Below are 16628 nucleotides of genomic sequence, written 5' to 3'. Positions count from 1 at the left end.
CGTTGTGCCGGAGGGACTCGGGGGTTCCGGAGGGACTCTGCGGTGCCGGACTACGCGCCCCGAGTGCCCCTGCGCGGCGGCGGGGCGGGGCGGGGCGGGCGCGGCCCTACAAAGGCGGCGGCGGCGGCTGCGGGGCCGCTACTCACCGGCACCGGCGGGAGGGCGCGGCGCCGCCCGCGCTCCCGGGACAAAGCGCGGCCATGAGCCGGCTGTAGGCCCCCGGGACCCAGCCGCCGCTCCGCTCCGCTCCCTTCGGCCGCCGTGGGGGCTCGGAGTAGGGGGTCTCTTGTCGCGGGGTGGATGCCGGCTGGGGCCGGCCGCGCCCGGTACCATGCACACCGTGCAGAAGGACACCACCTTCACAAAGATCTTCGTCGGGGGGCTGCCCTACCACACCACCGACTCCTCCCTCAGGAAGTACTTCGAGGTCTTCGGGGACATCGAGGAGGCGGTGGTGATCACCGACCGGCAGACGGGCAAATCCCGGGGATACGGCTTTGTAAGTGCCGCTCTCTCTACTCCCGCTCCGCTTCCCCACCGCCCGGGCGCCGCGGTGACGGGAGACGGGGCTGCTCCCCTTGCGCTCGCCCGAGGAAGGGGTTTGGCAGCGCTGCCCCTGGGCCGGCAAACCCCTCCCGTCTCCCGGGGTCGAGATCCCGCTGCCCCCCGTCCCGTCGCTGTTGCTTCGCGGTGGTTGCCGCGCCCGGCGGGAGCGGGGAGGGCTCGGCCAGGACAAAGGATGGGGTGGGGGTCCTGGGAGGACAAATAACCTCGCTCCGTGTCGGCCGGGGTCGTGCCACTCATTTCGGTGCCTCCTTTCCCCGGTTCCCCTGTCTTATTTCTTCGCCGGCTTCAGCCGGGCGGGATGTGCCGGCACCGCGTGTTTCGGGAGCGCGGCCCCTCGCCTGGCAGCTCCTCTCTCAGTGGGCTCTGCTGCCGGGAGATTTGGGACTGGCCTCACCAACTTCTGAAAAAAGCACGGGGGAGGAGGTGGAAAGGCAAGGGAAAACAGCTGGCGCAAGCCCAAAGGAGTAACTTGGCGAGGGGGGAGCCCTCTTTTCTGTCAAGTCCCCAGGAGCCTTTCCCATCTTGCTGTCCAAGTGAGACTGCACGAAGCGGAGTTCAGCTCCCGATTCAAAATAGAACAATAAATAAACTCCACTTAGTGCCTGTTGCTGGAGTGTTTACAAAGTGCTGTTGCTACAAACAAGGCTGTGCTTAATTCCAGGTGACCATGGCAGACAGAGCTGCAGCTGAAAGAGCATGCAAAGACCCGAATCCCATCATTGATGGCAGGAAAGCAAACGTGAACCTGGCATATTTGGGAGCAAAACCAAGGAGTATTCAAACTGGTGAGGCATCCAGGAGATCCCGTCTCTCTCCATTACAATAACTTGTAAGACAAGGAAACAAATTACCCAGGCAGGACTCATTTGATCTGATGATGCATGCTTACCCCTCGTAGTTTTGATTGTTGACTGAGGATGCTGTAGTGCAGTTACTTCTCTTCTGCACCTTCTTGTACCTGTTACACTAGCCTTATGCACATTAGTTCACGTAACTCAGTTAAAGCTGTTTTCTTCTGTGGCTTCCCTGCTTTCCTGTTATCCTCTCCATTACATCAGTGTATTAACAATGAGATCCATTCCATCATTCTCCTCTTTGGTTTAACGACCACAGTACCCCATGTGTAAAATATGGCATTATACCCCAGTGTCTGTTCAGTAACAGCACGTTCACACTGTTCTTTAATCTGAATTTGCATCTGGTCCTGCTGCATATCACATATGCATGTTAACATTAGCTTGCTTCTAAATAGGGCTCTGAGTGTGCTCGCATGCACAGCAGATGAAATGCATGTGGTCTGAGGTGTAATTATGCACATATAAGTCGAGTGTTAAAATGGATGCTATTCATTAATATTTCTTTTTCTCTGAACACTTTTTTTAGGTTTTACCATAGGTGTGCAGCAGCTACATCCAGCCTTCATTCAGAGACCCTTTGGGTAAGTGGAAATGTTTCTTAACAGACTAAAATTGAATTAATGAATCTACTTCCTCATTATTTAATATGTGTGAAAAAAAAGTCTTAGCTGTCAGGAGTGGGCAGTTTCAACAGCTGTTGTTAATGTTTGGAGTACTAGATTTCTGGTGAAGATTTTAGAAGTTTTGTGCATTTGTCAGCTTTAATGTAATTCCCAAAGATCCTCCTTTATCCTCAGTAAATCTTAGTCATAATAGACCCAATGAGTTGCTCGCTGCCTTGCCAACTTCAAGAATTCAAATAAATGGAAAAGAGTTTCTCTATTATAATACTTAAGGTGTCAAAACAATTAAGCAAATTCTGTTCTCATGTTTCTCAGATAAGATCAGCTTCCTCTGTGCCGTTTCCCACGTAATAATGCTTAGAATACAGTTTTATTCTAGAAAACAAATTGCATTGGGAACAAAGTCTGTTACTTAATGAAAGTAACATTAGGTCAAAAATTGATTTTGGACAGATGTTATACAAGGCTTGAATAGTCTGCAAAAGTGGGCTTTTGTCTGCTGTTTTCAATAGCTTATACCATCCCTGCTCGGTTAGAAAAGTCCTCTTTTTATACATCTAATAGGATCTGGCAGCTGCTCGGCAAAAGACAAGTGTGCTTCACGAGAACAATAGGGACTGTCATACTGCCTTCATTTAACTGTTTAATGATTGATGCAGTTCTTTTTTTACACCATTTCAGAAAGTGAATATTGATAGGGGTTTCTTATTATTATTTTCTAAGAGCATTAAGAAAGTAGGTGCATTTTTAAAGCTTTTGAGCACTGCTCTGTTGTGGTTTTTGTGTGACTCTAGTATAAATAGATGGGATTTTAGCCTCTGTCAACAGAAATACTTCATCCCTTTCCTGCTCTCTGTGTTTTTTTGGGGCTTTTTTTTCTTTTTTTTTTTTTTTTTTTTCTTTAAAGAAAAAAAATCTGCCAACAACAAACCAGAAACTTTCACTCCTTTGCCCTCATAGCTGCAGTTGCCAACTGCCCGGGTAATCTTATTCCAGTGAGCTTATGGATGTAAGAAACTGTGTTGCCACAATAGTGCACAGCCATTTTATGTGTGTTGTGTATGGTTCCAACACGGCAGTTTTTGTAAGTGGATACAGCTCTGTTTGAAATACTTTAAGAACATCTGTCATGAAATGGAAAGTCTCTCTTTGTTTGGCAAGAGCCATGGTAGTCTGCCTAGACAAGATGTTGCTTTTTAACAGCTTTCCTTGTACAGGAGCTACAGTAGCTTTCTTAGCTCCCCCCCCCAAAAAAGGTGGGCAGCAGCTGTACTTTTGAGATGTGAACCCAAGAGTCTTTCTAAGTTGGACAAGAGTGCAGAGGAGAAGTTGTCAGTAAACCCAGCCTGTTAGGAGTTTTTCCATGCATGCTGACAGAAAAGATCAAAATGGTGAAGCATCTTCAGTGCTTGCTGGTAGTAGCATGGGTGCATTCCTGTTCCTCTAGCAGATAATCTGCTGTTCCTGTGGGTGCTGTTCCTGCCCTGGAAAATGTAATGTTTGAACAGTTTGCTTTTAGTTTCACGTACAGAGGAGTGTGGCATCAACTGACTACGTGTTCCTTGTGATCTAGACAGTTACTGTTCCAGTTCTTAGGCATTGGTTTCATCATTAAACCAGCAGAGCTACAGTTAGCACATACAGCACCATAAATTATTTATCTGTTGCCAAGAGACAGGAACCAGGAGACTGGAAGGCTGGAGGAAGGGGATTATATATCATTATTTGCAGGCATCAGTAAACATGAGTTTTGTTGCATTCAGTCATTCCTGAGCAGAATCACTGAAAATGTTCTGAGCTGGCAACATGTGGAGCTGTTTACCTGAGCACCATGGCTGGGGCTACTCTGTGGCTTCTGAGCAAAGCATCAGGTGCTCAGTCAAGCAGTGGAGCTTGACTGCTGGTTCCCTCTTTGTCTTGTCAGTAGACCAACAAAATTTAGAGCCTGCCAGGCTCTTGCATTCCCTTGAACCCACAATTTCCTTGACCCTTTGTGGGATTTGAGGATAGATAAGGAGTTTATGGGGATCTGTCTGCCTTCATCTAATTCCTCTGTACCGTATGTGGTGGATCCTGACCTTCCCCAAATGAAACTGAGTGGTTTGTCTCCTATGCCCAGGCTGGTTGGGCACTGGTTCTCTTGCCTGGTTCTCTCTCCTGTAGTTCCTGTCTCTCTGAAGTTTTTGTGCCCAGGGCTTCCAAAAGACAATTGTTAGGGGACAAGGGGTACTAGGTGTGCAAGCTGAACTTGGCAAGGAAGAAGTGAATGAACAAGTGATTAACTGCTAGGCAGTTGAATAAGGGCAAGCCAGCCAGTCACGTGCCAGCTATCAAGCCACAAAATGCAGGTTTTGGAGAAACTTGAAGTGAATGGAAACTATGAAAATTACCCAAACATCAGTAAGGATTATTTATAAACTTAAGGCTTCCCCCCCTAGCCCCAGGCACCCAAATGCAGCTGTAAATATTGCCTGGGGTATGCGGAACAGAAAGAGAAAGCATGAAGAGCCTCTCTCGTTCCTCCTGCTGTTCTGGCAGGGGAGGCACTCGCTCAGCAGACAGCAAGGAGTCAGCAGTAAATCCTGTTTGAAAAGTGGTCTCTAGATGGTCGTAACTGGAGATCTTAACAGTAAGGGAAGGTGAAGGATGCCTCTGTGTCAGGGTGACTTGGGGATCTGGCTTCCAAGTTCAGGGAAGCAGCTTTAGGCTTGGGGGCTTAGCCTGGAGCTTACAGACTGCGCTTTGCTTGGAGGCAGCAGGCGATGCCACAGTGTGTCCTTTCAGCTACCTGCCAGCACAGGGCTGAGCTTATGTGATCAGAGAAGGAGAGACCCTCTAATTCCAAATGGAGCTGTCTTATGGCACCAGCATCCCTTCTAAGAAATTTTGAAAATTTATGAAACTCTGTGGAGCCCGCTAGGAGCAACTGTGTAGACCAATACATGGAGATGTGGCAAAGCTGCTTGGTGTCCCCCTCTGGAATGCTGGTGCTTAGGACAGGTTTGAGTCTGTGCAGGGCACGGGGATTCCCTGGTTCTTCTCTTTGCAGCCATGGTTAATGTTCTGTACACAAGCAGTGTATGGCAGATGCATTCCTGTGGCTGTGGCTCAGTGAAGGAGCTATCTGTGTGGGAGATCTACCAGTGACTGAGTAAGTGACTGAGCTCTTGGAAACATACAGCTCTCTCTTGCAGCAGGATCCAGCTTTTTCCATATCTGCATGTTGGATGTCACTGCTCCAGAGACCCTGTTGCCCAGTCTTATGTAGTTGCTTATTTTGGTGGCCCACTGACTCTGGACCACGCTTGGTCTCGGGCAGCATTGGAAAGAGTTAAATGACTTTGAATTTGAAATTTCATACATTGATGCTGCTGCAGTTGGGAAGTGAAGAAAGTCCCTCTTTGTGTCAGCCCACCCTCTGTCACAGATGTTTATCCTTAAAACTTCTCTATTGGGTTAAAAATAAAAGGAAACAAGCTTTCATCTTTTCTGTGGTTATGCTTATAAAGCTGCACACTCTGACCTTGCTCTGTCCAGCCTCTCTCAGCTGGCATCCCCCGTGCTCTGACTTCCCATTGTACCACTTACCAAAAGCTGGACCACTGCAGGACCCTGGGCTGCTCTGCTGGTCCCGAGCAGCATCCCTGGGGATGGCACACCCAGCACCTCTTCATCCTGTGCCAGTAACATGAAAGCTTTTGAGGGGGATTTCCTAAGAAATATTCAAATCTATTTTCCAAATGGCTTCAGCTGCTAGTGCTCAGGCATGGCAACTGCTATTTGTACCCAATGCTTGCCAGTCAGACAGAGCTCTTTTCTTCTTTTCTTTCTTTTTTGAGTGACCATGTATTTATAAGCAGGTCAGATGGCTTTGTGAAATTTCTTGAGCATCTACACCAAGGTGGCAAATGCTGGTATTGGACCCAAGGGTTTGGTGTACAGTTTGTGTTGGGTTTGAGCATGATTTGCTTATGTCCTGCTTTTACTATAGGTCTGTAGAACAAGACAAAAGGAGAGCATGGTCTGCCATACTGACCTTACACTTGGGTACATAAATGGTGTGCCAAGCTCTGGGCAGCACTGGGCCTGTCAGGGTACAGGCTCCTGGTCAGGGTTGCCATGTGCTGTTCCAGTGCAGTCCTGCACATGGTGACCCAGGCTGAGCTGGCTTTAGCTTCATCTTTACAGCACGTGGATTGAGTTGTGCCATCTTCTTTGTTTGATTTCATTGCCTTGGGTGGATTTGCTTTCATCCTCATCAGTGTGAGAGCAGCCACCTTAGCAGCAGAGATCTTTTCCCTTGTAGCAGGTAGGAGGTGGGGAGTGACAGAGCAAAGCTCTCCTATTCTGATCAGACTTATGCTCCTTAGTTCCAGTGCAGAAGATTCATGCACACATCTGAATTTTCAGAGCAGTCTAACTTGTACTTCATCTCATCTTTCCTTTGTGCAGCTGTTGACATACTGGTCCCTAACTCTGTAGTATTAAACACATGCCCAGTAATTCGAATGATAAATGCAGCTCTGCCTGGCCTGCCTCAGGATGCCAGTGAGGGAACTAGACAGTTGTTCTGCTGATAATTTGGTAGCAAGGACACTGGGTCACTTCTAAATATGACTTACATGAAAAACTTGTTCCCCACAGATGGGAGCGAGCTACATACCAGAGCTAAATATACTCTATGATCACAAAAGATGAAAAGTTGTGGGCCTCAAAGTTAAAACTGAATCTCCTGTTTCTTGGTCTCTAAATCCTGTAAACAGGATCATGCTGTCCCTTGAAATTACCCTGTTGCCAGCTTTGAGAGTGTCACCTCTCCTGTGTCATCACTGAATGGGCTCTGCTCTGGCCAGCCCAGCGCAGGCTGGGAAAGCTGTGGGGGGCAAGCTCATAGCTCCCCTCTGTGATCCCTGCTGGTGGGAAGGTGTGAAAAAGAGGTGTCTTAGATGCTGTAGATCAACAAAAACACAACTGGCAGCAGAGATCACTGAAATTCTTAAAATGCAATTTCTTTCTTGGCTGAGAAATGACTTGTTTTATCAGTGTAGGTTTCCGTTTTTCAAAAATCGATGTTTCATTGCTTCTTCCGTAGCTAAAGCTTCAAAATTCTTTGTCTATCCTAGAAAGAGGTTTTGATAAAGCAAATATATGGATAGTTTAATTAAAAGTCAGTGGAAAGGATCATGTGTAAAGAAAGAATGTTAAAAAATTGAACCAGCTGAAAGTAGTCAATTTAACATTTATATTATGCCAAAACTTACCAGGTACTTGAGAACACTCTAGAGATGTTTTTGCAGCCTTTGGTCTTCACCAAATTGTAGAATAAAATTGGAAAGCTTAGTTGAAGGCAGAATTCCTGGGGCTGCCTGGGCTCATCTCTCAGAGCCTCTGTTGTTCCTCCCGTGTGGACAGGATGAATCTGCCATCCCGCTGGATTTCTCACACTGATACTGAAGGACTCAGGCTCCTGTAGTGCATTGGGGTGAAGCTTTTTTCTGTTTCTTCTGTCAGTTCATTTCTGTTTTGGCTGCGGTGATAACTCGACAGGGGAGGGCTTTTTCCTTTTCTGGATAGCTGGCTTCTTGTAGATAAACTTCCATGTGGCTTTTTCCTTGGTGCCAGATGGCTCTTGTTTCAGGCAGATGTTATCTCCTGCTACCTGAGTGTTTTTCAGCCTGCCTCTCCAAAACTATTTTTGGTCTGGCCAAACATGCCTTTGTTTGGGTTTGGTTTTTTTTCCTTTGGGTGTGGGGAAGCCAGATGCAGAGGATAAATATGTAAATTCTTGAGCCTGGATAGCTCATGGTGGAGCTCAGCATATTGATCTCAGACTATTGGTTAAGCTCAGGAAAAGGTTTATATATTTGTGAGAAGACATATTCACATCTTTTGTTTGCAACCTTTTTATTTCTTTTGATTCTTTTCCCACACAGACACTTTTGCACAGGTTATGAGATAAGGTGTAGATGGCTTTTTTTTTACTTGTGGGTTCTGTGGGTTCTACCATCCTCCTCTATGGGCCATTAGTTTGGAAATCCAGATGGGCTAACACTGTAAAATGAGAACACTGCTGATGTATAATAGGTTCTTAGTTACTGTAGTGCTGCCTTTTCATTAAATTTTCTCTCTGCCAAAATGAAAATAAATTGAAATTGTGGATTGCTCTCTTTAAGTTTGCATTTGTATTTCTGCAGCAATGGTTTTGGTAGGCTTAGCAACCAGCAGAGGTTAGTACTGAATCCTGTAATACAATAATTTTTCTCTTGTACTAATTCCAGCCTGGGACAGTCTGTTGTGGCAGGTTATTCCTTGGTGATTCCCACCAGTGTGGTGATGTCTGGTCCCAAGAGGGAAATGGGGAACCCAGTGGTATGGATGTTTGCATAGGCTGCAAAAAAATCTGCCCATAGGGCCAGAAGAGGATGAGTAGAAGACGAACAGGCAAATTAATTACAAGATGAGCAGAAATTAGGGTGAGTTGCTATTTTGTGTTTGTGTCCTAGCCTAGTAGGCAAGGATAAATACTGTGCTGTGGAGCTGCAGAGTTCATCCTTGTGTTACTCTGGGCTGGCTGGTAGATAGCTGCCTGATGAGGCAGAAGCCACTGACATTTCAATGCATGTTACAGTCAGCTCTAGTAGGGGCATTTCAGGATTCAGAGTTTTGTCATGTTCGTAGTTGCAGCCCAGTCCATGTCAGTGAAAGCTGTTGGATGATGGAGTGGCTGGGGCACAATGAGTGTCCTGAGCTGCACCAAACTGTTGGCAGATAAACTCCATGTCTTGCTCCCTGAGCAAGAGTCCTTGTTGGCAGGCAAGGACTGAGCTGGCCATGCTCCAGGCTGTAGCCCCTCCTCATCATGTCTGGGTTTGAGAACAGAGACAGAATTTTTCAAGTTTCTACAGCTTGTCATTGTGGCTGGGGCCTGGATGATGCATCTTGCCAAGCTCCACTCAGGTCTACTTAAAGTGGCCCCAGGTGTGTGCTTGCTGCCTTGGGAATGTCCTTCAGGAATGATGTTCTTGGGGCATGAGTTCTATCAGGATGTGTCTGTGCATCACCAACAGTGAGGTGATGGTGTGGCACTGTGAATGTAGAACTCCTGGGCTGCTGCTGCTTTCCTTGGAGTCACTGGGATGGGCTTCCCAGAGCAGCTTGGTGTGCTTACACTTGTGAGCCCACTTCAAAATACATCTTCAAATCTCTCACCCAAGCTATGGTTGGAGGTGTTACTTCACTATGCTGCTGTCATGGACAGCTGTGGCCATGCTCGACTTGTTCTGCAGTACCACCTGCCAGCTGAAGCTTGGCACCGCCTGCCATCACGTGCTGGGGCAGTGTGGATGTCCCTGTAGCAGATAATGGGTCAACTCTGGTGGAAATGGAGGCCAAATTCCTGAGATCAAATGCCAGAATTTGTGCCTTCACTGGCAGACACAAAGGGCTGTGTTTCTTTTGCTCTTCAAGGAATAAAAGTCTGGTTGGTTGTGGTGGTGGCATTTGTGTGCCAATCTGTTGTTTCCCAAGTGTCTGTATGATGCCATGTCCCTCTTGGCAGGGTTGCAGTTGTCTCCCACCCCTCCAGAAGCACCAAAACCATTTCCCAGCCTGGCAGAGCTTGCAGGAGCTTCTCATGGCTCATGTGTAGAAAGTCCTGCAGGACAAAGGAGAACTAAAGCAACTAAAACACATTTTAGGTATGAATCTGACCTAAAATAATCAACTATATAAAGTGCCTCAGATACGAGACACTGCCAGGCAGAGCTGCTGAAAAGGGAGAGGCCCTTATTAGTTCATTTGTCTTCCTCACTGTTTGGGCAGTGGTGTGGGACAGATGGCCTTCTGCTGGCTTGTCCCTTCTCCCCGGGGGCTGCTGCTGCCCACCAGCCACCCCTGCCTGCAACTCATCCCCAGCTGCCCTGGGGGCTGAGCCCCAAGCCTCACCTGATGCTTCTGAACTTGCCCATCCTGGGTTGCCCCCCAAACCGGGTTGCTTTTGTTCTGTCTTTTACATTTTGCACAGCAAAAGCAGCAGCCCAGCCTGCATCTCCTCTGCCAAAGGCTCTGCAACCATCTCTTTTGTTCTGTGTCTTTCAATTTTGGCTGCTGGGCCAGCGTGGCATCGTGCCACGTAGTTAGGAACGTGGGCCAGCATGGCAGGTCCCGGCTGTGCTCCTGCACCGATGGCCCTCCCGGGTCCCCTGTCCCTCCCGAGTCCCTCCTGTGGCTCTAGAATTAGGTTTGACCATGCTTGTTGGATTTTGTGGCCTCTGCCCTCCCTTAATTGCGATGCTGTAAGCATCTTGTACATCTGCTGTTCAGGGGGTGACTGATGTGGGGTGGCAATGGCTGATCACTTGGTTGATGTTTTATAATCACATTATGTGTATTCTAGATGAAGTTCTGGCTGGCAGGACCCGTTTGTGGGGGAGGGAGGAAAACTGCAGGGAGGAAGGGAAAGGCATCTTAAAACACAGATGTGACTCACTCTTTAGAAATTCAGATTAGAGTTTGCTGAGTTTTAGAAAAAGAAATCTAAAAGTGATATTTTTTGGGTGGTTTTTTTTTTTTTCCCCCCCCCAGAAGATCTTTTTTCAGAAATTATTGAAGAGGAGAAAACATTTTAAGACCTTCTGTGAATGCTCAGTGTAGCCAGCAGAGAACTTCTTCATACTGTACTGGTTTTGTTTTGTTTGTAGCTGCAAGTTATTAAAGTGACCTTACCTTGGGTTGTGTCTTGATCAATGAGTTGCCAGCTGTCCACTTAATTCAGAAGTCTGAACTGCATATCATGCTTCAAATTTCTAGCTAAATTATTAAAACTCCACAGACCAAAATAGCTTTCCCTTTTACACATGGCATTCTGGAGAAGCAGATTCTGGAGTTGCTGTGTGTGATTTTCTAGTTCAGCAAACTGTGGTGTGTGATATGCACTTGTGTATGTATTGGGCTGGGATGTATTTCAGGAAGTGGAGTACTGCAATACTTACTGTCCTCTTCTAATGGTGCTTTTTATTTAAAGTAGCTTTGAAGAGCTGGGATTTTTCCTTGCTGAGCAAAAACAGTAGTGCAGGATGTCATGGATTTGCTGTCTCTCTGGAGCACAGTATGGGAGCTGTGTATGTGAAAGCAAAGCCCAGGTGTGGAGTTTCTCAGGGATGAGTTGGGAGTGTGAACTCCCCCTGACACTCCACACATGACCATGTCCCCTGTGTGGGATATTCTGGCTCTAAAGAGCAGTTGGGTGGCAGAAAGGGACATGAGGGGGTGACCTGCACAGCTCTTCAGACAGGGTGGTGCTCAGACAGGATTGCTCAGAGGCTCTTGGATCATCCTCCTGGGTAATTTTGCCAGGTGTAGGCTGAATGCCTGTGTGCAGGAGAAGTGCAGGCCCCTTCTGGTGGGTGTTTTTTAGTGAATCCTGAGCATGAGGATTGTGCATTTCTGTTTGGGGCTTTTTTGTTGTTGTGTTTGAGGGATGGGTTTAACTTTATCAAGCTCTGGAGTAGCAGGAAGCCCAGTAGTGGGACATATGTAGGGAGAAACAGTGGGCAGCCAGAGCATCCATCACCAATTTGGGATGCAGGCTGTGTCCAAGCTGCTGATTTACAAGGGTAGGACAAGAAGGTTGTGTGGGGTTTTCTCATCTCACCTCCAACAGGTGCCTGGGCCAATGCCTGGGGCTGCCTCTGCAGAGCCGTTTCCCCAGACCCTGTCAGGCCAAGAGTTGCACCCTAGCATTATTTAAAACCAAACAAACCAAGCCCCCAGTGATCAAGTATGAGGAACCTCTGGGTTGGGACTGGGCCCCAGCTCCTCAGAAGAGTTGACTGGTGCTGCTGGTGGATGTGAGTGTGCCACATGGAGAGCTTTGGGGCTGAACTCGTGTAGAAGCTCTGATTCAGTCATACCCACCTCAGTTGAGATTGGAGCTAAACCATAAGTGTTTCAGTGAATTTGTCCAGGCTCATTTAATTCTTGTTAGTCACAGGGTGATGCTATTGGATATGGAGCATTTATGGATTGCAGGGCTGCATCCCTCTCTCTGCACTACACTGGGGTTAGCTTTGGCCTCTGGAGATGGTCTTGCACTTAATCAGCCAAAGGTTGAGGTGCTGCTCTCCACCATCCCTCCTTCTCCCTGGTGCTGCTCCTCTGGGAGTTGCTGTGTTATATCTGAGGACCCTAATTTCAGAGACAGTGTTGCTGTGTGTGGAGGGGAACAATCATTCTCCATTCTTGCAGGGCAGTTAGCACTACACCATCTTTAAGGTCCCCTCCAACCCATACCATTTTATGATGAGAAACTCAGTTTATGAGCACTTGTTTGCAAGAAGCCTTTCTCATGCCTGAAGAGTGGTTGAAACCATCCATGCTGCTTATAAAGCAAATGGAAACAGCCCCATGACTCCTCTATAGGGAGGACCTACCCCAGGTGGACCCTGGTACATTGTAGGTGGTAGCTGAGACCTAGGAAAGACACTTGGGTGGAATGAGGGCAGACAGTGACCCATCCAGCAGAAGTGTCCAGTCCTTGGCTGCAAGTCCCTGTGACAGACTGAAGCACCAGGTCCTGCTGCTGGGCAGCATGGTGGGTCTGGTGGGGTTCCAACCCTGGGGATCAGATGAATGAGTGAGCAAGAAACCCTCTTCCTGAGCAGCTGAGCTCAGCTTTGGAGAGCAGTTCAGGCGTGTACCAAGCCTGTGTCTTGTGAAGAGCTTGTGGGAGGCTTTTAAAAGTGGTTGTGTTTGGAAGTATGCTGTCACACACATCCACACAAAAAACCCCAAAATATTTGAATCTGCGTAAGCTCTTTGCAGAGTTTTACCTTGTCTTTTTTTGTTTGCCAGAATGAGTTGGGTTCTGGGGGCTGGGTGGAAGGAGCTCTCTGGAGAATGGCTTTTGGTTTGTGCTGTTGCTTTGCACCATTCAGCAAGCTGCTGGCCACAGGGGCCTTTTCTCCAGTTTGCACTTTTTGGTGCACATGGCTCTCATCTTTCAGTAGTCACACACTGTTTGGTGGTGATGGTCTGCAACTCCCTATTTCTTAAGCCCCAAATCTGTCAAGTCTGTGCACAATGGAGCTTTCTGCTGCTGGGGCTGTGCAGGCAGGCACCGGTTGCACCCTGCACTTGATGTGCAAGTGCCAATTTTTGTCTGACCCATGGTTTGTGTGGACAGACCTTAAACCTTCAGGTTTGCTCAGTTTCTGCTCTTTGAGGCCTGACTTGTGGGCCCTTTGGAAAATCTAGCCCATTCATTTTGCTGCTTTTTGTGTGTGTGTTTGGGTTTTTTTTTCCTTTCCTCTTTGGTAGCAGTTTCTAGCAAATTAGTGGGCAACCCTGCATTAATCATCCCCAGGATCTTTCAGTCTATGGACTTTTAACTGAGTGTGGCATTGTAAAATCCCTTGGCTACCTCAGGGGAGGGGCTAACCAGCTGGTGGAAAGCAGTGCTCTGGGACATGGACCAAAAGGGCAGAGGAGATGCTGGGGTCTGGCTGACCCTGGAGCCTGGGTGTAGCATCTCATGGGCATTGCTGCTGGCCTGGACACTGCTGAGCGGAATCTAATGTTTTACAACAAACAACCTGTAGCATTGACCTAAACATCCAATGTTATGGAAACACAGTCTTACATGTGTAGAAACTGGTAACAGCTGGCAAGCTGGAAGGCCCCTGGGACAGTGGGTGTTCCTGGTGGGATGCTGCCTGGGTGGGATGAGCATAGGAGTGACCTGGTGTCCCTGGTGCTTGAAGGTGTCCCATGGGGATGTGGGTCTTCAGGAGTCTCCACCAGGGTTTGGGCAGTGAAAGGGGAAGGGTGGACCTGGAGGATATAGGAGGCTGCCACAGCAGGCAGGGACAGGCAGGGCATGTGGGGAACAGTCAGTGGCTGTGTCATTGCTGTCCAGGAAAGTTATTTTGGTTGGGACCCAGCAACCTGGGCAGTGGATATGTGGACATGGATACCAGGGTGTGTGTGTCTGTTCTTGCAGTCCTTGCTCCACATTTCACTACTTCCACTTCGGGGTCTAGGATGATTTTGCTTTCATTCCCTTCAGCCTGAGCAGCACCCCAGACCGGAGGGCAGCTCTACTGAGCATCACCTTTTCCGTGGCTGATGAATACGAATTAAGAGGGTGAGGGGAGGGATAGGAGGAAGGCACAAAGGCTGGAGGGATCCCAGCCCCTCGCTGACTCTCTCCCTTTGCCTCCGCAGACTGGCACCTCACTACGTTTACCCCCAAGCTATCATCCAGCCCAGCGTGGTGATCCCTACCCCTGTGCAGTCCATCACCTCTCCCTACATCGACTACACCGCCGCCAGCCAAGCCTATTCCCAGTACACCACAGCTGCCTACGACCAGTACCCCTACGCTGCCTCCCCCGCTGCCGGCTTCGTGGGATACGGCTACACGGGGGCGGTGCAGCCCCCCATCACCGCCAGCACCCCCGCAGCCCCCGCCACTGCCTTCGTGCAGTACCAACCCCAGCAGCTGCAGCCCGACCGCATGCAGTGAGGGCCCCGCATCGCCTTAGGCACCCAGGACAATCTGTTACCATGGAAAGGTGCGACCAGGACTGACAACGACAACAAAACCAGAATAAAAGAAACGAAAGAAATCAGACCCGCCCCTTTGTCCCCTTTATGTAGGTGCATATCAATACCTTAAGCTATTTATAGTGTTAAGGGCAAAACCCTTGCAGTCTGACCCGTGCTCATGAAAAATGGACTTCTGGTAAGTTGATTTGTTGGTTTTGTTTTGTTTTCAATCCGGACAGATATTGTCTTGAAGATGTTCTAAAAGTGACTGAAATGTTTCACAAGAAAAGTACAGATTCTTGCACACATGGCAGTCTGCTCCCATCACCTGTGGTCATCTTCCCAGCCCTACCCCGTCAGACCTCCCCTCCTCATCAAACCTGCAAGCCTCTTAATTACTGTTAGTACAGAGGTACTCGAAGAACATGGAAAAAAAACAATCTTATTTTTTGGTTGTACAAAAACTTTGTAATACTCAGAGATGCCTTACAGAAAAAAAAAAAAGCGAAAGAAAAAGAAACTATTTTTTAATATTTATTGCGATTTTATTCGCATGAGCTGTGAATTGCAGACAGAAGAATAGTAGTAAGTATCTGCCTTGTTTAATTCTCATTTTACTAAATTATTGTATGTAGGTAAATGCTGAATCACTTCAACATGCAAAAGGGAATATTGGCTTGAAGGAGAGCAGAATATTCCTTTAGTCAACGCACTGTACTATTTTCTTATTGTAATTGTTACTCTGTTAAGATTATCTCAAATTTAGGTATATTTTTAAATGCAAAAAACCAACCAAGAATACCGAACATTTTGTCTACTTTGGTAGATCTTTTGTTACAATGCTGCAACCTATGGAGACATTTACAGTATTTATGTAAAAGTGATCTGGAGCTGTTGGCCAGGAAAGCTTAGGAGAATATCATGAGTGGAGCAAAAGAGAAGAAGGTGTTATGTCACTGAACAAATGGGTAAACGTAACCTTTTTATGCCTATAATCCAACAGCCAAATAAAGGAAGAGAACAGATGATGTAAGTTAAGTGCATTTCTACAAAAAACAGCAATAAACTATTTTAACTTTTAAAATTATTCAATACTGTATGGTCTGATGTTTGCTTGGCTGGAACCTACTAGGGGGTACTTTCAAGCTGACCTGATCTGGCTATGCTGGGCCTTGCCTGTGACCATGCCAGGGTGGGCAGAGGGTGCATCCTGCTGCAGCTCCAGCAGGAACTGGGACAGCTGGGATGGGATCTTACCCAGAATCCTCAGGACGTCACCTCTGTCATTTGCTTTCCCTAAAATGAATCCATACAAAAGTGAGCAGTCTGCCAAAGCCTTGTCCCAGTTAAGGAGTCTCAGCTCTGATGGGGCAGGGGCAGGCTGTGGGTAGCAGTGATGCTCTGGCAGGGTGTTTGAACCCCTGAGCAGTCTCTCTTTGAGTTCCTCAGCCACACTGAACTCCCCCTCAGGAGCTTGCTTTTGAAATTGCTTCTCAGATTTTGACCATTGCACATGGTGACTATCAGCTTTTAAAAGTAAATAAAATTATTTTCTTTGTGCTAGTTACCTAGTTCTTTGCAAAGGTTACAGAAGAACTGGGGCCAGGAAGTCCCTATGTTTTTGGCACTGGTGTGTCTTGCTGTGCAGGAGGTGGTAATGCCTAAAGCCATCCTGAGGGAAGAAGGTGCCATAGGAAGGAAGCAGAAGCAGTTCAGCACTGTGATCAACTGCCCTGGTGAGCTTAAAAGGCACAAAAGGAGTATGTGTAATGTCAGCAGTAGACCTAAGAGTAAAGAGCCCATCTCAATGAATGGAAACAGCTCATTCCTCTCTTGCTCACACTGCATGAGAATGCAGCTCCTGGTGGGGCTCTTCATCCTGCCCAGGGTTTTTCTTACAACCATTGCTGGTGACATTTATTTCCTTTTTAAGTAATTAGTTTCTGGATATGGTGCTGAGGCTGCCAAAGGAGTAAGGGTTGAGTCCTGCATCCAGCACAGTTCTGGCAGGGAGCACAGCCTGGCCCAAGCAACC

The 16628-nt window shown here is 47.6% G+C and overlaps 1 protein-coding gene across 1 annotated transcript; it reads left to right on the top strand.

The window, feature by feature from the left end:
- The first annotated feature begins 122 nt into the window (after positions 1–122).
- Positions 123–15680, top strand: RBM38 (RNA binding motif protein 38). Its single transcript, XM_071760069.1, has 4 exons — positions 123–499; positions 1229–1352; positions 1951–2005; positions 14270–15680. The coding sequence occupies exons 1-4, from the start codon at positions 332–334 to the stop codon at positions 14568–14570; spliced, it is 648 nt and encodes a 215-aa protein (XP_071616170.1). The 5' UTR covers positions 123–331; the 3' UTR covers positions 14571–15680.
- Positions 15681–16628: the final 948 nt, after the last annotated feature.

Source organism: Heliangelus exortis, chromosome 16, assembly GCF_036169615.1.
Source record: "Heliangelus exortis chromosome 16, bHelExo1.hap1, whole genome shotgun sequence".
In the NCBI taxonomy this organism is placed as follows: domain Eukaryota; kingdom Metazoa; phylum Chordata; class Aves; order Apodiformes; family Trochilidae; genus Heliangelus; species Heliangelus exortis.
The sequence above is the reverse complement of the archived record's forward strand: the minus strand, read 5'-3'. Positions and strand labels throughout refer to the sequence as shown.